A 21,790-nucleotide genomic window follows, 5' to 3' on the forward strand; every position below is an offset into this window, starting at 1 on the left:
GCTTTCTGTATTGTAAATCAAATGGCTGTATGTCACATTCCTGTGTGAATTTCCTCTGAAAATTTAATGCCGTGGGGGTTAAGGAATTTAATTATAGCCATATATCAGAATCTTAAAGATAGTAGTTAATTATGTTTCAACTCACAGATTGTAGTTATTGTTTCACTTTGCAATTTCTGCTTCTGATACCCTTTGAAGGTCAGTTGATGGGAGTTACTGTACACTTTTTCTTTTGTTGTCTAGGAGGTTGATTAGGCTTAGATCCAACTTGGATCTCAAAAGAAAAGAAGGTGTGCTTGTAAGGTGCAGGTCCCAAATTCCTGAAGGATAAGGGGATTGAGGGGTACGGACAGAAGTAGTGATAGGTTATAGGATGAGGCAGGGAACACTTGACAGGTCATGGACCTGATGGGCCGCTGCGGGTGCGGACTGCTGGGCACGATGGACCTCTGGTCTGACCCAGTGGAGGCAACTTCTTATGTTCTTATGTTCTTAAAGAAATTAACTGAGAATTGGAGCCTCAACGCAGACTGAGCAGAAGTATGTAAACATTTGAACCAGTTACAGGACTGTGCTCTGAACACAGCCATAAAAGTCAAGAATACAAGCATAAAAATGTGTATATGTGTACATGGACAGGAAAATTCCGGCTATGCATTATTCTATAAAATGGTACCTAAATGTGATGACATGCAGTTTGATACTGGCCATACCCATGGTTGGAATGCACAATTAACATACATTTAGCAATCCAGCCATTTACACTAGCCCTGTAGCTGGTATAAGTGGTCATACCTAAAATATATGTATGTATTAGCTCGGATAACACTAGAATTGCTCTTATGGTGCAATGCAATGAGACATCAGTGGAACTGAGTGTGTCCTGGTTTGTTCTTTTGGCAGAAGGTATGTTTGAACACTATCCAGCACGAGTGGTTTCGTGTATCAAGTCAGAAGTCAGCCATCCCTGCCATGGTTGAAGACTACATAGCTGCTTTCACTGAGGTCTCCCCTCCTGTCCTGAAGCATGTTATTAATATGGCAGATGGCAATGGCAATACTGCTCTTCATTACAGCGTGTCCCACTCAAACTTTGAGATTGTGAAGCTGCTTCTTGATGCAAGTAAGTTGGAACTTTCTCTGTAGGATACAGCTGAACTCTGCAAGATTCACCTTGTGTAGCTTTGTGTTGTCACAAAGCTAGTCAAATTGTGAATTCGTAGGGGGTGTTTTGCAGAAATATTTATTTTATGTGCATAAATTACTTTATCCCAGGACAAGCAGGCAGCATATTCTTCTCACACATGGGTGACGTCACCAACGGAGCCCTGGTACGGACACTTGAAAAGTGAATCGCAACTTTAATTTTAGAAAGTTCACAATCAGCCCGCACCGCACATGCTCAAGTGCCTTCCTGCCCAACGTAGGCGCATGGTCCCTTCAGTTTCTTAGTTTCTGCGGAGCTAAGAAATCACATTCAAGCTTTTTTCTATTTCGCTGCCTTCCCGCTCTCGTGGTTTGTGACTTTTCTTTTTCTCCCTTTTAAAAAAAAAATTGAGAAAAATCTTTTTTTTTCTTTTGCCGTGGCGGGTCTTCGGTCCGGCGGGGCCTTCTGAATTCCTCTAACCATCGAATTCAATTTTTCAATGGCAGTCTTTCCGTCGCTGATCTTGGGCTATCTCAGTCACCAACCCTCACCGCTGGGATCTCCAGTGTCTGGGACCCGAACACTGTGCTGAAACTTGCTGCTCTTCTCTCCAGAAACGCACCTTGAAGAACCGGTTGCTTCAGCAAAAACTTTTTGGTGCCGCAATTGAAGCAGAGCCAACTTCATCTCCGACCACGACCGCACCGACTAAGATGACACCGAGATCTTCAACTACAGTGGATCCACCAACTTTAACTCCGATGTCGCAGTTCATCATGTCTCTGGGTAAGCCGACTAAGAATACAGATAGAGGTATAGATAGGATTATGTAAGGGTATAGATAGAGAGATAAAGGGGATTGAAGGGTTTTAGGCAAAGGATCACCTTACAGGTCATGGACCTGATGGGCACGATGGACCTATGGTCTGACCTAGCGGAGGCAACTTCTTATGTTCTTAAGAAGCCTTCCACTACCCCCTCTGGGACACAGATCAAAGCTGCAGTTAGTCAAGTCTTGCCAACCTCACGTAAGTCCCGTAAGCACACGGCTCCAATATCAGTGAGTACCTCTTCTTCGACCTCATCACCCCCGGACCATGTTGAGCTGCCACCCATACTGGCCAAAAAGAAGCAAATGGACTGGCACTCTCCCTTAAGCAGAAAATTGACAACCTGCTTTGGGAGGAATTAGGGGAGCACTTTCACCTCTTGGTGCTGGCCCAGCTTTTGTGAAGCTCGACACCGACTCTCCAGGAACCGGTCCGATCTGAGTTGCTCATGGTATCGACCACTTCTCTGACAGCTACTCCACCGGTATGGACATCCTCGACACAGGAGTCGAGCATTCCACCACTTCGGCATGAGATCGTATAAAACTTTTTGCTTTTATTCCAGGTAATAAATATGTAAAAAAAAAAAAAATATATATATATATATAGGAATGTCATAAGATATTATTTTCATGTGGTATATATTAGTTGTATATGAATTTGGGAAGGGGGTGGGGGTTAAATCTTCTTGGTGTATGATATTGAAGATTTTTCAAGTGATGTTGTATTATAATTGTTTGATATTTACTGTACACTTGATGTAAGTTATAAAATGAATAAAGAAATTAAGAAAAGGAAAAATCTATATGGGGTCAATTTTCAAATAACAGTTTTACATTTTATGCTGTGATAAACGTTTTGCATTATTTTTCAGTAGCTAAGGACCTTATACTATAGAACAGTGTTCTTCAACCGCCGGTCCATAGAAATTTCTTGCTGGTCTGTAGCCGGAACGTGCCTCGGGCCTGAGGAGATCAGTGCACAAAGCTGCAGGCAGCGGCTCCTACGTGCTTCCTGCGCCTGAACTTGCAGCCTTCTCTCTGACATCACAACATCAGAGGAAAAGCTTCCGGATGATGTACAAAAGACGCCGACGCACATGGCTTTGTGCACTGATCTCCTCAGGCCCGAGGCACGTTCCAACCGCGGACCGGCAGTGAGGAACAGGGGCAGTGAGGAAGAGGGAGCCAGCCACAGGCAGTGAGGAAGAGGGAGCCGGCTGCGGGCAGCATAAAACGGCCAGGTGGGGGGGCGCTGGTATGTTTCTTGCAGAGGGGGAGGAAGACAAGAGCGACAGCTGCTTTCTCAAGGCGTATGTAAACAAGAGAGGGCAGGCCACCCAGCTTCTCCCAACTGCCGTGATGAAGGGATGGCACATGGAGGGAGGGAGACAACAAAGGTAGGGGGAATTATTTTATTTTCAATTTAGTGATTGAATTGTGTCAATTTTGAGAATTTTCATTTGCTGTCTATATTTTGCACTGTTTAAGAAGAAATGTATTTGTTTCTATTTCTCTGGGGGTTGTACTGCATGCAAAGTCTTGAATCTTAGGGTTTCGTTTGAATATATTAGTAATTTTAGTTTGTGGTCCCGTATTTACATAGGGTAATCTGTTCTGGTAGGAATGAATGTGGAGAAGCATATAGAGTGCTTTGTGTAGTTTAATTTTGTGGTTAACCATTATGTGTTGTTAATAAGATTATATTGTGTGTATATATGAAAAATGAATGGAAAAAATAGTGTTACAATTAGTACTATTATGGGGTCTGGAGCGGAGATGGGTGGGGTCTGGCCCACAACTTAGCCCAGTGCTCTTCAACCGCCAGTCCACAAAATAATTCTTTTATTTCTGCCGGTTCATAGGTGTAAAAAGGTTGAAGAACACTGCTATAGAGGGCAATTCTGTAGCATGGTGCACGGATAGACTGCTAGACTTTTCAGGTCACTACAATTTACAAAATCCCACACTCATCACAACAATCAAGATAGATATAATATAAAACCCTAAAACAATTATTAGGGACGTGCAACACAGATACCTGGGAGGTGTTACCTCATGCTCCCTACAGTCCATACATGAGTCCACCAGACTTCGACCTTTTTCCAAAATTGAAACAACCTATGCGTGGACATCGTTTTGCATCTCTGAAAGAGCTTTCTTCCGCCACCCGAGCCATTCAGCAACTGAACAAAAATGATGTCTTGGATGAAATAATGAAGCTTCCCAGATGCTGGGACTTGGTCATTGCAAAGTAGGGAGACTATATTGAAGGATTGTAAAGAAATTCTTCAAAAAAAAAAAAAATAAACATGTAAATAAAAATAGTGTGCATTATTTATGAAATGACCCTCGTATAAAATCACCAGTACAGAAGCATCCTGTTCCATGGGACCTGAATGTCTTTACATCTCATTAAACGTCCATTTAAGTCATATGGGTTGCTATACTTTCTGTTTGTTAGGTGACAGGGAGGGCGGAGGGTTGGGAAGGGAGGGGAGGGAGGACTGAGGGGAGGTGTTGTAATGCAGGGGTCGACAGCTTGGGACCATTGTGGGCATGGTCCTTTATTGAAAAATTATTGTTCTTGTACGGATGTTTGTACTTCTCATTGGTTTCAATAAAATCTTCATTTCTCAAATATATGACGTGAAAAGTGATCTCTTGCAGGTTATGGTTACTCCCAGTGCAAGAATGTCTGAACCTTGCACTTAAATTTTATCACAATAAAATAATCCTATGTAACACATCCTAAATTCCTGCCAAAGGTGGATAAAGTAAAAGTGGTCACACCTTTTCATATGTATGAGGAAATAGTATTGCTTATGTTTTATCCTAAACTATGCATCACCTACTTGTGTGTCTGACTAGAAGATTCTTACAGGTAAGCAACATTGGGGACACTGATATTATCTGCCTCCTCAGCACCCCACCCCAGGGCCAGCTTAACCTGTGGACCAGATGAGGCTCTAGTCCAGGGCAGTGTTGAAAAAGGGTACCAAAAGCCTGGGCCAGTGATGTCACGTTAAGCCAGCAGTTCTTTCCCCCTCCTCTCCCACTGTGGATCCAAAACCTCTTTCCCCTCCTCCTGCCTTGAGTCCAGCACCTCTTCCTCAGCCTTTCTCAGCACCCCTAGACCAGCAAACCTGCTCTTCACTGGCTACCCGAGTTGAACCGGCTCCTTCCCTCTGTAGCGTCCTGTCCTTCTGATGTAATTTTCTGTTTACATGTAGGTGGGATGCTACAGAGGGACGGAGCCAGCTCAACTTGAGCAGCATGTTACTACTGCAGCTTCTTGTGAAGAGCAGGTTTTCTGGTCTAGAGCTCCTTGTAATTCATTTGCATAGGGTTCTTGGTGGCTGCTACGGTGAACCCTTTTGTGCATCAGAAGCTGTGCTTTTGTACCAGTGAGACTGCTTTAACATGTCTTACTGGCATGGAAAGTTTTTGTGCACTGGGGGCCAGAGTAATTAATTGAGGATAAGTATCCCATCTTGTCCTCTGGGCAGAGGCTGAAAACTTGTACAGTATAGTACAAGGAATGGGGAGATAGTTCCCAACAGTCCGACCACATTAGGGGCACACAACTGTTTGGATCCTAGCCAGAGCAGATGGAATATAAAACCTATCTTAAAAAAGATGTTGGTGAATGATTTTTAACAGCATGAGAACGTATAAAACTTTTTGCTTTTATTCTAGGTAATATGTTTAAAAAAAAAATTTTTTTAACATAATGGAAAAAAATATCTTTTTTATTGGACTAATTTATGATGAGTTTTACTAAGCCATGGTAGAGGTTTCTATCGCGACCCGGAACACTAAATGGCCGACGCTCATAGAATTCCAATGAGCGTCAAAGCAGCTTTGGAGCATTTAGCGGTCCGGGCTGCAGTAGAAACCTCTACTGCGGCTTAGGGCTCCTTTTACAAAGCCGCGCAAGCGGGGTTAACGTGGGTGACTTTTCATCACGCGCTAACCCCCGCGCTGGCCCAAAACTACCGCCTGCTCAAGAGGAGGCGGTAGCGGCAAGCGCGACTGGTTTAGCGTGCGCTATTACGCGTGTTAAATCACTAGCGCGTCTTTGTAAAAAGAGCAGTTTATGATTAGCTGTCAAAGTAACCCCTTCTTCCTCGGATCCAAAAGTGCTTTATACATATTAGGACTAAAAATTGGACTCACTTTTTAAAAATTTCTTTCGTTTTTGTTTTTAAATTCTTTATTCATTTTCGTATGTTACAACAAGTGTAGCAAATAAACTCATTTAAAACTTAAAGATACACACTTGATTAACTCTCATATAAGCATCAAATTTAACATTTCATTACAAATTAAAATTCTATAATATTTTAAATATTATGAAAGAAATCTAACATTTATATCATCCTTATTGAATCTAATAGTCCCCCTCCCTCCCTCCCTATTCAATAAATCATAAAATTATCCTTACTGTGAAATTATTGAAATACTCATGTATTATATAATAACAATATTCTTTCAGAAGAACAGCAAATACACTGATCTTTGACACTATTGCAGAGTTTCTGCATTGTCAACTTGGATTTCCTAATCCCCCCTCCCCCCCCCCCAATCTGAATTGCTTTCATTATATGCTTACTAACCCTGGGTGTCTTTAGTCCTGGAAAACTAATCAATGTGTAAATCTTTCTAAACCTTCAAACAAAAAAGTGTGGAAGTAGCCCTTGCTGCTGTTTTTAGAGTCCAGTGTCCCTATACTGCAGGTAACTGCAAGACAGTGGAACGTGCATTCTAGCAGCATATTAAACATTGCCCCTAGTATGAACAGCAGGGAGGGAATTCTGGCTCTTGATGTTAGTGCTGAATAAAATATTCTTGCAGAAAAATAAATAAACATTCACACCAGAGTTAAATAATGCCTCACAATTTGCAGATAAATAGCTTCATTGTGCGTTGATTTGGCTTCTACGACTCCCTTGTGTTGCATCAAGCAATTAGTCAGAAGTCAGAAACAGTATTCTCGTTTTTGGCTGCTGAGCAGTAAGCACTCTTTCTCTGTGGTCTTCATCTGAATTGCTTTCATTATGTGCTTAGTTCCGACAGTCTTAAATAGGCTGTTCTAATAGCTGTGCCTTCAGTTCATTTGCACAATTGCTGCTTTTCAAGTGTCTGCTTATCAAAAGTGGAATACCTCATTTCTTCACAGACGCATGCAACGTAAATCACCAGAACAAGGCCGGCTATACCCCCATCATGCTGGCTGCGCTGGCAGCTGTGGAAGCAGAGAAGGACATGAAGATTGTGGAGGAGCTCTTCAGCTGCGGGGATGTGAACGCTAAAGCCAGTCAGGTCAGCGCCATCCCCTTCTGGTACCATTCAGATTAACAAATCTTGTACAAATCACGTAGAGCAGCCTTTATAGCACTCGGACATTGCTAGGAGGTCTGATGATGGAGCATTCTACCAGACCAGGGGTCAGCAACCTTTTTAAAGCAAAGAGCCATTTTTTCCTAAATGTTTGACCCAAGATTTACAAAGAGCCGCAATGGGTAGACAAGGGGGTTTGAGATATGATGATGTCAGCGGATGTTGCCCTATCCGGTCCCAAGCTCAGGCAGAGCTGGGGCCTTTCTTATCTGCTCTTCTCAATCCAGAAGAAGCCTCCAATGGCTCAGGAAACCTCCGTTTTGCTCTTCCCAGCCCTTCTTTCTCCTCAAGCGGCCGATGCACAAAACTATCACTGGTTTCTTAGTTGCAACACTCTGAACCATATCTCCCACTGTTCAAGATCCCTCTTATTTTTCACATCTTCCAGTAAGACGCTGCTGCTTTCAGCGCGATACCGCGCTGCTGAGACGTGCGCTGTTGGCTGTGCTGGTCCTCTGCCCCGGAACAGGAATTGACTTAAGAGGGGGGGCAGAGGACCGGCACAGCCAACAGCGCGCGCCTCAGCCGAGCGTACCACGTCGGAAGCAGCAGCGTCATTCTGGAAGATGTGAAAAAATAAGAGGAATTTTGAACAGTGTGAGGTCGTCAGAAGCACTGTTCTGAGCCGCATCCACATGGCGAAAGAGCCGCATGTGGCTCGCGAGCCGCAGGTTGCCGACCCCTGTACCAGACCCTGGGCTCTGAAAGTGTTATGGGTTGTTTATTTTCCCTCTTTATGTAGATGTTGGAGTTGATTGGTGTCCATAACAAGTCTTTTTGTTAATTCATTCCAGTGTCTTTAGAAACCAAGTTCTCATATTTTAATTTAGTAAATTTTTTCAACCTTGTTTTTAATCATGAACAGTGTTGTCAGGATCACCTGCTAATAGTTTTACCTAGTCATTTTGGGAACAATTTTCTAGTTGGTTCCAGATTCAAAATTCTTATATGTTAATAGCAGAGCAGGATAAGAGGTATGGTTTTAGTGTGCTTTGCCTTTTATTAGGGTTTAATTTCGGGGGGAACAGCCTGAAACACAGTTCCAATACTTCTTTTTAAACTCCAGAGTAGAGAGTTGCGCGGGGACAGAAATCCCACCCGTCCCCACCCGTCCCCGCCAAAATCCCACCCATCCCCACCCGTCCCCGTGAGGAATCCCTCCGTCCCCACCCGTCCCCGTGAGGAATCCCTCCGTCCCCACCCGTCCCCGCGAGGAATCCCCTCCGTCCCCACCCGTCCCCGCGAGGAATCCCCTCCGTCCCCACCCGTCCCCGCGAGGAATCCCCTCCGTCACCATCCTTCCCTATAAACTTCAGAAATAGTTATTTTATTTAATTATGCTACTGAATTAAAGGCTCTGGTAGAGACCCATTTACAAATAAGCAAAGAGACTATTAATTTGGAAATATTAATTGGGAAGAATACATTCTTTGTAAATGGGTTTCTACCAGAACCTCTAATGTAAATATAAAATATAAATACTCAGCTGATGAGAACCCACAAACTGTCAGCTGAGGACTTCCTTTGCAGTTGGGGTCCCTTTTGCCAAGCTTGGCAGGCAGCAGTAGCGTCCCTGAGTCACAGATGCTGGCACCTCAGTGGCTCATGGATGCTGCCAGCGACTGCTGCGCTTGGTGGAGGGGAGTTCTGACCATCTCTAGAGGAGGTCCTCTGCTGGCGGTGCTTGGGGATCCCCACCAGTCACAGCAAGGGCCAACAAGTACTTCAACACTGTAGAAATAAAACCAGAAATGCATTTCCTTTTCTTTTGAACACAAAACAAAGATATCTGCCATATACATTTCCCAAGGCAGATGACTCTATGCAATGTCACCTCGGTAACAAAATACAAAAATAGACAAATACACCCCCTCCCTTTTTACTAAACCACAATAGTAGGTTTTAGCACAGGGAGTTACGCTGAATGCCTCGCGCTGCTCTCAATGCTCATAGGCTCCCTGCGCTAAAAAACAATATTGCGGTTTAGTAAAAGGGAGCCATAGTGCAAAATATAGACAGCAGATATAAATTCTCAAAACAGACACATTTTGATCACTAAATTGAAAATAAAATCATTTTTCCTATCTTTGCTGTTTGGTGATTTCATGAGTCTCTGGTTGCACTTTCTTCTTCTGACTGTGCATCCAATCTTTCTTCCTTTCTTTCAGCCTCCTGTATGTTTCCTCTCCTCCAGACCTCATTCTCTCCCCCAACTTTTTCTTTCTGTCTCCCTGTTCCCCCTTCTTTCTGTCTCTCTGTCTGCCCCCTTTCTTTCTTTCTCCGTGCCCTCCCCCAAGCCACTCGGTTTGCTGCCACCGCCATCGGGGAATAGTCCCCAAGCCACCGCTGTCCCAAGCTTTCCCTGCAGAAGCGTCGCGCTGACCAGCATTCCGCTCCCTGACGTCAATTCTGACGTAGGAGAGGAAGTTCCGGGCCAACAAGGCATTTCTCCTCATTCCATCCAGCCTGAGCCCCATCTCTCCTTGATCCAGCATTTCCCTTCTGTGTCTGTCAGAATTACCATTCCACCTATTTTCCAGCATCACCCTTCTTTGTGTCCATCTCACCTATATCCCTATCTCACCACTTTTTCAGAATCTTCATTTGTCTCTGTCCTTGTCTTTACCCCATATTCACCATTTGCCCTTTCAATGTCTTTATCTCCCCCCCCCCCACACACACTTTTTCAGCATTACTTCTTTGTCTCTATTTCACCTCCTCTTCATGTCCCCTCTGTATCTCTATCCTTATTCAGAAGGTCCTGCTTACCCTTTCTCTTCTTTGTGTCACTATCTCCATTTTCAGCTTTCCCCCCTTTTCCTTTGTTAATGCACCCTGTAGCCAGAATCTTTCCACCCTCTCTCCACTCCGGCCCAGCCCAGTATGAAATATTTCCTTTTGTTTCTCTCCCCTCTCTCTTCTCCTCCCTCACCCACGAGTCCTGCATCTGGCCCTCTCCCTTCTACCTGCACCTGGCAACACCCCCCTGCTCCGCGGCTCTCTTAAGCAACTCGTCAGCAGCGGTGATCAAGACAAGCTGCCGACATCGAGGCCTTCCCTCTACGAGTCCCACCTTTGTGGAAAAAGGAAGTTGAAACAAGCGGGACTCGCAGAGGGTAGGCCCCGACGTCAGAAGCTTGTGTCGATCGTTGCTGCTAAGTTGCCGAAGAGAGCCGCAGGTAGAAGGGAGAGGGAGATAGGAAGGCTGTAGAAGCTCCGGAGCATGACACCGAACCCGGCCAGGATGATTTCTTTTTCAGGCTGCTGCTGCCGCTGCCATCCCCCACCCGAAATGACAAAAAAACAGCCTAATGCCCGCGTCGGGAAATAGCCATGCTGAGCAGTGAGCTCAGCATGTACACAGATGAAAGCCTTGCTTGCTGATTGGTCCGGCGGCACGGTGGGGCGGGGCCGCCGGACCAATCAGCAAGCAAGGCTTTCATCTGTGTACGTGCTGAGCTCACTGCTCAACATGGCTATTTCCCGACGCGACGCCAGACTTGTAAGCTGCATCTTGCATCGCCAGAATTTAGGTAGGCTGTTTTCATCCCCGTGGGAGTCCCGTGGGCAAGGGGGCGTCCCCGTGGGAGTCCCGTGGGTCAGGGGGGCATCCCCGTGGGAGTCCCGTGGGCCAGGGGGCGTCCCCGTGGGAGTCCCGTGAGCCAGGGGGGGAACCCGCGGGATCCCCGCGGGACCCGCGGGATCCCCGCGATCCCCGTTCCCGTGCAGACCTCTACTCCAGAGCAGATCTACCCTGCTCCAGCCCCTCCTTTCCAGGCAGCCTGAAGTGAAGGAGAGGGTGAGCCTGGAGCAGGGCAGAGAACAATCACACTACACTCCCCCCTCTGTATTTGTGAATTCCATATCTACGGATTCACTTATTTGTGATTTTAAACCAATAAATGCATTTTCATTTTTCAGGCTATTTTAAGCCCTGTAAGCCCCCCCAACCCTTAAGCCTTACCTGGTGGTCTAGTGGGTTTTCGGGTCAGGAGCGATCTTCCTATGATTCTGCCCCGTGCAGATCGCTCACAGGAAATCGCTCCTGCCTGAAAACCCGCTAGACCACCAGGTAAGGCTTAAGGGGGGGTGCTTTCAGGGCTTAAAATAGCTGGGGGAAGTGGGGGTTAGGGAGAGAATTGGCCCGAATATTATTCGTGGTTTTTTAATATTTGCGGGCTGGCTCTGCCCTTAACCACCGCGAATACAGAAGGGGAAGTGTACTCCCTAATCCAGCCCCTTTTCTGTAGTTAACTCCTGCCCATGACTTTTTTGTTCGCCCTTTCCCTTAGCTCCATAGTTCCACTTACTTTTTTGTTAACAATTAAAGCCTTTGGTACAGTATACCTTCATAGAAAGAAGACTCTATTCAGCTCTGTGGGAATGAGAAGTTACATTTCTTGCCAACTTTTAATACAATTAATATTCTAGACACTGTTTCTTATGTGGTTTCTGCTGGAGAGCAAGGGGAGTAAGCTGCCAACGTTTCTTTGACATGTGATATTGAACAGTTTCCTGAAAGTGGTGCATAAGCCTAGCATGATCTGCCGTGACAACTTTCATTCTTCCTCTGTTTTGCTTTAGGCTGGTCAGACAGCGCTTATGCTTGCAGTGAGCCATGGACGGATCGACATGGTGAGGGCCCTCTTGGCTTGTGGTGCAGATGTCAACGTCCAGGATGACGAGGGCTCCAGTGCCTTAATGTGCGCCAGTGAACACGGACATGTGGAAATAGTGAAGCTGCTGCTGGCTCAACCTGGATGTAATGCCGCCCTAGCAGATAACGTATGTCATGACCGAAAGTTCTATGGAGTTACTCTGCTGAATATTATGCTTTCTATTTACTGAAGAGTTTGAGAGGAGAAAATAAAGGGGAAATTGATTTGAATCAAGGTATGAAGGATTGCGTAACCACAAAAAAGTGGTATACAAGTCCCATTCCCTTTCCTTTCCTTTATATAAGGGTTTATCATTGTCTCCATTAAATCTAGAGCTTCATCTCAGAGGACAGGCATGCCACATTGCAGTTTGTGGTACATGTTCTGATGAGAGATGAGGGACGGCACAGTACTGCTTACCACTGGTGCTCTTAAAAACCAAGGCAGTATTACTGGAGAACAGATAAAGTGTTTCTAATTCAGATTTTCAATGAAAGCAGGTCTTATTTTTGGAACCCTGTTAATGGTAGAATTTAAACATCCAAGCAGGAATTTAATATGAATTAAGATCTTTTGAGCTCAGGTACTGTAAAGTGACAGACATGTAGAAGTACTGTTCACCAGTGCTGGGGTAGGCAAGTCTTTGTTTTCAGCTACAAGTTCTGCTTCACCATCATGCTTCTGAAAAATTAATGTTGACCACAAATTGTGAAGGTCTAATATGCTGTTCTTCTCATTAAAGTCCTAAGTTAAACAGCAAATGGCTAAATCAAAGAAAGCTGATAAGAAACTGAAATTTGACTTTGATGTGTGAAGAACAATGCAAAAAATTTGGAGGAAATGTGAAAGTGAGTTTTATTAGTGGTTTTCAAATGGTATGTCATAATGTGTCACAGGGTTAGCTATGGACTGGAAGTGAAAGCCTGGTAAGAGCAAAGTTGCTTTAGGCAACCCAGGAATAGGGAAGGAGGGGAGAGAAGGGACAGAGATTTGCTGGATCATAGGAGAGGGGAGGGAAATGCTGGATTATAAGGGGAGATGGGCAGGAAAATTCTGGACCATAAGGTCCGGGTGGGAGGGGGTCACAGGGAGTTGCTGGACTTTAGGGAAGAGGAGAAAAATATTCAACCATAGGGGGAAGGAGAGAAAGTAAGAAACACTAGTTCCAAACTCAGCCAGTCAAACCACCCACCTGTGGGTCCAGCATCCTCTCTCCTTTCCTCTAGTTTCCAGTCCCCTCATCCCCCCCCCCCCAGGAGGTCCATTGGCAGCCACAACGGCAGAAGGCAGCAATCCCCACACACACACACGCATGGGTCTGACAGCGGTGTCAGTTCCCCCCACCCATAAGGGAGAGGGGAGAGAGCCGGGACAGGTTGTTGGATCATAAGGGGGGAGGGGAGAGAAGGAAGGACAAGAAATGATAAATCATAAGAGAATAAGATGTTACTGAATCATAGGCAAGGGGACAGAAATGCTGGAGCATAAGGGGAAAGGGGAGAGAAAGCATGCAGTGAGTTGCTAGATCACGTGTGGGGGCAAGAAAAGAGAAGAAATAGTGATATCCTATGCTATAAATGTTGGTGGGGTAGAGAGGGGAGATGCTGGGCTATAAGGGTGTAAGGAGAGAGAGGGGAGACACTGCATGGTGGAACCATGTGGGAGATTCCATGGGGGTTTTCAAGATCAGTGAGAGTAGAATGGCGAGTACAGAGAGTAGATGTATAGTAAAAGAAGGGAATAGGAGGTCGGAAGGAATAAAGAAAAATATGAGACAAATGAGATCTAAGAAGTGAGAAGAGGAAGTGGAAAGTTGACAGGTAAGTGGAAGAGTGAGAGGGTGAAATTTGAGTGGGCACAAAGAGGAACTATGTCAAAGACACATGTGGGGAGGCAATGGAAGACAATAGGAGGAAGTGGAGGAAGGACAAATGGACAGCACCCAGTGGAAAGAGAGCAGAAAAAAGAAATTTGGGCCAGCATGTTAGCCCAGACAACAAAGGTAGAAAAATGTTTTGTTTTGAATTAAGTGAAATATATTAGCTTCTTTGTCATTATACCAAACCAGTCCACCAATTATCACCATTTACAGCGGATGGAAATGGAGAAAAGTAGTTCTTGTGATTCGGCCCTTAAGAGTATAGTGCAGCCTGACTCGGTTCCTACTGGGTGCCAGTTGAACAGGGAGGTATCCTCTTTGAGGATATTAGCTCCTTTAATCACTGCTATTCTGGTTGGAGCAGGGTGACACCTGGTGATGGTAGGTCCCTCACTCCCCAACTCTTTAGCAGTTCTGTAGAGTTGTTTAGGAGGTTGTGGACAGCCTAAAAGTGGGTATGTGAGCTGAAGAATTTTTTTTCTCCCTTCAGAATTTTAGCTTTGCTTATTAGATCTCACAGTTTCATGGCACGATTTCCATGCTTTCTTAGAGCTCGTGCAGCTGAGAGTGGTGATTACCTTAGTTTTGGCATGGGTACCACAGTTTCCTCTGCTCATGTGGTTTTTAGCCCTGCCTCTGACCATAAGCCAGAGACCCCCATCTTCTTCTGTGAGGCACAATTGTATGATCAACTCCATCCTTGCCCAGAGAGCACAGAAGACTAGGATATCAGTAAGTAGGGCAGCTGCTCCTGCTTTAGGAGACCTGATGTCAGAGCTCACAGGGGGAGGTGGGGATTAGTCGGGAAGTGCTGCATAGGTGCCAGCGCTGTGGGTGCCCTCAGCTTCGTGGCTTTAAGGGGGTTCCCCGAAGACCAGAATGTTTTCCCCTTCTCCTCACCATTGGCCAGCTTCCCCCTGGCCTCCCGGTCTTACTTTCAAAATTAATTATGGCCTGCAGAGGATCCCTGGTGATGTAGCAATTCTAGCAGGCTGCCGTCAGCCTCCGCTGCACGTTCCCTCTGCTGTGGTCTATCCCAGACCAAAACAGGGTGTGACATCAGAGGAGGGGCGGAATTGCAGCAGAGAGAATGTGCAGCGGAGGCCGACGGCAGCCTGCTAGAATCACTACATCACCGGCAATCCTCTGCAGGCTGTAATTAGTTTTGAAAGTGAGACTGGGAGGCCAGGGGGAAGCTAGACGATGATGGAGAGAATAAAGTTATTTTTTCTACCTTTTGTTGTCTGGTCATTTTATTATTCAAATCATGTTGATCCCAGGCTCTGTTTTCTGTTTGTCTTCTGTTAACTCACTTGCCAGGGTCTCCTGCCCATTTGACAGTTTCTTATTTCTCAGTGCTCACCATCTGTCTTCCATCTCTGTATCTTCCTTTCCTTTCTCTCTCCTCCTTCCTTCCAGCACCCCCGAAGGTTCAGCACCCTCTCTCCCTTCAGCTACAGCCCGTACTCTAGTGTCGCTCTTCCTTCCCCCTGCCACCCACTACCCCATGTAATTAGCACCCTTTCTCTCTTCTCTTCCCTCCCCTCCAGTCACCACCATTCCCCATGTGGCCAGCACTCTCTTTCTCATCCCTTCCTTCCAGCCACCCCCCACACCTTGTGACCACTCTTCCCTTCAGCCTCCCCACCCCATGTGGGCAGCACCCTCTCTTTTTCTCTTCCCACTAGTTCCAAACTCAGCCAGTCAAACCACCCACCTGTAGGTCCAGCATCCTCTCTCCTTTCTTCTAGTTTCCAGTCCCCTCACCCCCCACCCGGCAGCCACAACGGCAGAAGGCAGCAATCCACATACACACACACGCATGGGTCTGACAGCGGTGTCAGTTCCCCCCACCCCTGCAGTTCCAACAGTAGCAGCAGATGAAGCAGCACAGTTCCCCACCCTATTCATACTTTCTCAACCCTCGCCTCTGATCCTCACATGCCTACTCTTCGGCTTTTCCTCTGCTGAAGTCCGTCCGTTGCATCAGAAGGAAGGATACCAGGAGAGTAAAAGCCCAAGAGCAGGCCTGAATCGGTGAGTCCGGTTTGTTGTTTTTTTTTTGGGGGGGAGGGTTATAAAACCAATTTGAATAGATTCAGCCAAACTGAATCAGTGAATCAATTCAAAGTGTGAATTGGGCAGCTGTAGTGCTGACACCTAATGTGGAACCTTACATCATATAGGATAGTTCGGGTTCCTCTTTCTCACATGCATCACTTTGCACTTGCTGACATTAAATGTCATCTACCATTTGGTTATCCAGTATCCCATCTTATAAGGTCCTCTTGCAATTTTTCACAATTCTTTTACAATTTAGCAACTTTTCAGTCTTCTGGGTCTCGCCATGATGCTGTGGCTTTCTTTAGGGTATGCTGTGAGATCTGCAGTTTGTCTTTATATATAATGGGTCCTCAAATCCGATTGGCTGGAGCTTGAAGTGAATGAGGCAGGACAGCCCAATGGTCACCAATTTAAATTTTGGCAGGAAAATCCATTGGTCTCACCAGAGAATTTAGAATTCTACAGGAAAAAGAGAAGAACGGATTTTCCCACCAAAATTCAAGAAAACTCAGAATTCAAGGAATGGTGTACAGGTACAGACAGAAGGCTAGATATCAAGCAGGGTCTATGATAGTACTGAAAACAGAAAACATTTGTAGACTAGATGGGCCTTGGGATTTTTATTTGTAGCTCATTTCTATGAATGAATATAGATGATTCTGTATTTTTTTGTTTTATAGGATGGCAGCTCAGCATTGTCCATTGCCATGGATGCTGGACATAAGGACATAGCGGTTCTGCTCTACGCTGTCAATTTGTCTAAAGCTCAGTCACCGGTTAGTACTTTTTTAAACTGGCATTATGTTTACATGTTGTGAAACTGAAAGGTTTGGTTAGATAAGTCACAAGAACTCTGCCATGTGTATTATTGGGAATAATTTTATAAAGCATTTTCTTTGTGTAAAGCCTGTAATATACAGAAAATTGCACAGAGGTATATCTGCATTGAAAGATTGCTTGTACTTCTGCATGGTTCACCCATGTAAGTGTTCTAAGTGGACATAGATGTGCAGAGCAGGGGTGGAGTTGTAATGTACATTTGGATTTTATAAAATATAAAAATACACACACATTTAACCATTTTTCTGAGCAGGTGTAAATCTTTATGAGAGCCATTTGAACACTGTTGAAGATGGTTTTGGGACCCTGTTTTATAAAAACTTGCACTGAGCTACTGAAAAAGGCACACAGGCAACATTTTGGATTATTCACCTAAGTGCTTCCTTATAAAATTACCCCCAATATATAGACATACAGTATTAGAATGTATTTGTTTCATCTGCTGTACCACAAGCCAAATTTGTAAGTTGTTAAAAGTTGTTTAAGTATAAACTCTTGGCCTTGCTTCTCAGTTTCACTAGCAGATATTTGAACCCATGACATCTCTTATCCTTTCCACCAGTAGAAAGATTTCTCACTTGTTAGGCGTGTGTCACACTCATCTGAAAACGCTCCTACTCTGTGAGCCTTCTCTGTCACTTATTATATTGTTGGTGCCTGTGCACTGATTTTGGTCACTGCCTCATCCTTTTCCCTTCACTTAAGAGTGCTCTTCCCATGAAACTTGTGTGCTTACCTTTAGCCAGTGAATAGAAGAAAATGTTCACTCTGGAGAATTTGCCCATATAACTACTTAGTTACAAAGACAAATTCATTTGAAAATTGTCCTTTTGCTCTTTCCACTCTATTCATATCCTTTCAGAGTCACCAAAGAAAGCAAAATATCATTTTTTGTGGCTTCTTTCATTTCTAAAGCAATATATTTAATCTTTCTGGATTTATTATTTGGACACACTACATCATTAATAAGCTGGGACAATCTTGGATTCTAACAAGCTGAAGGAGAGCCACCAAATATCTTCCTATATAAAGCCATCCCCACTTGCCTTGAGGTATCCTCAAGGTTGTGAGCATTTCCAAATACATTCTCTTTTGTCTATTGAGAAATGCCTTGTCCTTCAAGCATGCAGCTTTTCTCCCTCCCCCCATCCATTTTCCCCTCTATGCTCTGAGCCTGGGTAGAGAGGCAGAGTAGCAGAAAAAAACTGAAAGACAACATGGGCTTCCATTGGTCCACAGATCATGTATTGAAGAACACTGCACTATATAAAAACAATCTCAAGTTTTGGCCTTCATAATCTTTTCTGGACCTTTCTGAGATGGTCTACTCTAGTGCTGCCCAATTCACGATTCAAATCGATTCGTTTTTACAAAAGAACGAATTCACCGATTCAAGTTGGCCCTCTTGCTAGAGGGGCTTTCCCTCTGCTACCGGAGTACTTCCATCTAATGTAACTTCCGGTTTTGTGAAACCGGAAGTTGCATCAGAAGCAAGGACTCGGCAAAGGGAGCACTAAAAAGTAGTAGTAAGTTTTAAAAAAAAATTGTAATAATGAAAGGTCCCATCCTTAATGCACGTTAGCGAGATAAAGCGCTGACTGTTCCCCCTGTGCACACGATCCCAGACGCAGAAAACGAACATGACTCTCCCTCCCCCTGGTTTTGACCTGCAGCTGTCAGTTTTCTCACAGCCGAGGCTGACCGCACAGTTTTCAATCAGACGCAGCGCTGATTCAGTGCCAGTAAAACGGAGGCCATCTAGGCTGCCGATACTGCTTTTCAGTGTGCTTCACTCTCGTCTCTCTTCCTGTTGGCTACAACATGCAGGAGCTGCTCCTCCCTCCAGCTCCAGTCAGGCCTAAGCAAAGGGCTTAGGGTCCTCGGGGTTGGGAGTCTTCAGTTGAACCATCCTCACCACCCTTCGAGATTTTGATAATTAAAGTAAAAAAACAAAACTGTAATTGGTCCAGCACCACCTCTTCTGAAACCTTTCTGTAAAAGTGCATAACTGGACATCATACTTTTAAATGTTGTACATATATGCCCAAGCTCCCTGAAAGTAAAAGAATGTCTGTTGATTCTGAGGTTCTTTTTTTGTGGAGTCCAGAATCTATTGTTTAGTTTTGATTGTGCTGTTCTTTGTCACCCTTGAGAAGCTACTAGCCGACTGCTTAAGTCTTGCCTTAATAGTAAGCCAGCCCTGGGTTCTCTGAGTTGACAGGGCTTCCAACATTCAGACAGATCAGTAGGGAAAGGGATATGATGCACTGGCTGCTCACATCTGGAGAAAGCAGGAACAGATGAGGTTGGAAAAAGAGGTACAATCTAGTGAAGAAACAGCATGAGATCTATCAAGTTATCCAGTTCCAGGGTGGATCCTTCAGACCAATCTGGAATTTCTGGCAGCCTCATGCATACTGTGCATGTATACTATGCATGAGGCTGCCAGAAATCTCAGATTTCTCTGAAATCTCAGAAATCTCTGCTGTCAATAAGTTACAGAAAATGGCTTGGTGCATATAATCCATGGCCCTGAAGCAGTGGACAGAAGTTGAAGTCCACGAAACGCTGGCCTCGTTGGCTGTCTTTGACATACAAGCACTGTTAAAAAGCTAAGTAATGTGGTTAATATTAGACTGCTTAGCAATATCAAAGTGAGACTTGCTAGAAATTGAGTGCTAGCAAGGTCCTTTTTGAAATAAAACTGAAATGTTTTCTAAACCTTGTCAGTTTAGTCTCAAACCAGATGAAGAAGTGTAGACACTAATAAGTTATTTGGGGGAAAAAAACTTAAAGAAAAAACGTGACAAAAAATATTTATAGAATAGGATATTAATTAGAATATTGAATTCTTATTTAAACTCTGATAGAAGATATTAAAGTAAAATATAGGAGCTGGCCAATGATTAGAGCTAAAGAGCAGTATAACCACGCCGAAATCTTCAGTCTGTGAATACGACTGAGCGTGGGCTCTGTTACTGAGGCCTCCTCCTTGATACACTTTTAAGTAAAGTAGGATACACTTTTTCAGATATATGGGAATATATTATATATTAATATATAAAATTAACCCACCTTATGTTAGAAAAAAAAAAAAACACACCGAATTGGGCAGGAAAATTGAATCAAAAAATCGATTCAATAGGCTGAATCGAATCGAATCGAAATATTTTTTCCTGAATCGGGCAACACTAGTCTACTCTTGGCTTCCCTGGTGTTATAAGTTGAGACACAGCATCTTAACTGATCCCTGCCAGAACAAGCAGCAGAAGTTGATGTCTAGAATAAGCCTTTACTCTCCTTTACCCTTTGTAGTTGCCTGGGAGAAACTTTTTGTTTATAGTTTATTATTTGATATACTATCTATGTAAAAACATCTAAACAGTTTAGTGATATTTAATTTCAGGTTGGGGGAGTTGAAAAAGTGATGAAAAGAGGAACTACAAAAAATGATAGGATAGGGACCAGAACATAAAAAGAGGATAAGAAAAGCTAGAAACTTTTCTGATCTACTAGTGAGACAAGGTGTGCACCAGATTATATGCTAAACATTTCACTCATCTGATTTTAAATGTTGGTTTCTTCCATTTACCAACTCTTTTTTTTTTTTTTCTTCTTCTTCTTCTTTTGTTAGGGCACACCCAGATTGGGAAGGAAAATGCCATCCAGCCCTACCCACAGAGGCATGTTCGATTAAATAATAACGCACGTGGATTATTGTGCATCCAAACGCCATCTTTAAGCTGCTAATTTTTACGATTCATAGCGACAGATACTGAATGTAAAACTTCTTGTGCCTGAACTCAGCATCCTGCTAGGACAGCCTGTGTGGCCATGCTGATAGACTGACAGACCTGGGATCCCCTCTTGTGCTCCCTCATTCATGAGAAAGCTAATGAACAGACTGGCATTCTTCCCTCCAGAGCAGACTGTTTCATGTTGGCAGTACACGTTGTATAATTTTATATTTTCTCTCTCGGAGCAAGTTGAAACTGTCCTGTGGTGGTGGGAGTAGAGCTGACTGTTTTTCTCTTAGATGGGTGGAGCCATGGTCTCAGCTTTTGTTTTTAAAACTTTCTCTGGTTATTTATATTTACTAAACACTAAATACTGTAGTTGGCAATAACCATTTCTCTTAAGTTTTCATTCCAAACTGATCTCATGTTTCATTTGTTGAAGAAATACAACAATACATTAGGTATATACATTCAGCTCTTTGGGTCTAGGCTGATGGCTTGATACCTTAGGGAATGGGACTATGGAAGACCTTATGAGGCCTAAAATTGCTAAATAAAAATAAGCTCAGATTGATTTATTGTGTAACTTTTATATTAAAGAAAATTGTATCTATATTAAAAATGTCACACAGTATTTTCACCATATTTTATATTTCCTAGAGTAATAAAAGCACAAACTACATGAAGAATATGGATGCTGTTACCATATTTTTATTAACTGTGTAGGGATTGTATGTCATTGCATCATCTAAGTTTTATCATAGCATCTACTTAGGGACACCAGCTGTGTTTTCATTTATAGTGGAAAGGCAATGCTCTGCATATTTATGAAATATTGTTTCCCATTCGTTTTCAGTCATGTATGTATTTAAGTGTTCAAAGTGCCTTAGCCTCTTGCCATATTTTCGGAATAAAATTTCTTTATGCTGTTTTACTTTTGTGCTTTTAGTTAACCTTATTTATTTATTTTTTTTTTTAAAAGTCCCGCAGCAGTGTTTCTGAATTTTTGGGACTTAACAATCTTATTTCCTGTAAGGCACGTAGCCTCCCTGTGACAGTGTGAAATTTTTCTGTTCTCTGAAGTTAAAAAAACAAAACCCATCGCTACTAAAGCTATACCAAATAACATTTCTAGTGCAATAGGCACATCATTCCTGAACTCTTGGATAGTCAATCCCTTCCCGTGAGATCTGTGTAAAAAGCCTCGTTAGCATTTTCTTTGCTCTACCTCCC

General features: G+C 43.8%; 1 protein-coding gene across 11 annotated transcripts in view; it reads left to right on the forward strand.

The window, feature by feature from the left end:
* The window catches only part of KANK1 (KN motif and ankyrin repeat domains 1), a 384,339-nt gene extending 362,848 nt beyond the window's left edge, over positions 1-21,491 (forward strand). For all 11 annotated transcript variants that reach the window (XM_033925068.1, XM_033925087.1, XM_033925124.1 and 8 more), the window contains 5 exons: positions 904-1,123; positions 7,159-7,301; positions 11,964-12,164; positions 16,661-16,756; positions 20,455-21,491. In XM_033925068.1, coding sequence (XP_033780959.1) covers positions 904-1,123; positions 7,159-7,301; positions 11,964-12,164; positions 16,661-16,756; positions 20,455-20,517 — 723 coding nt within the window. In that variant the 3' untranslated portion in view covers positions 20,518-21,491. The remainder of the gene's footprint in view (positions 1-903; positions 1,124-7,158; positions 7,302-11,963; positions 12,165-16,660; positions 16,757-20,454) is intronic.
* Positions 21,492-21,790: the final 299 nt, after the last annotated feature.

This window comes from Geotrypetes seraphini, chromosome 1, assembly GCF_902459505.1.
Source record: "Geotrypetes seraphini chromosome 1, aGeoSer1.1, whole genome shotgun sequence".
NCBI classification, from domain to species: Eukaryota; Metazoa; Chordata; class Amphibia; order Gymnophiona; family Dermophiidae; genus Geotrypetes; species Geotrypetes seraphini.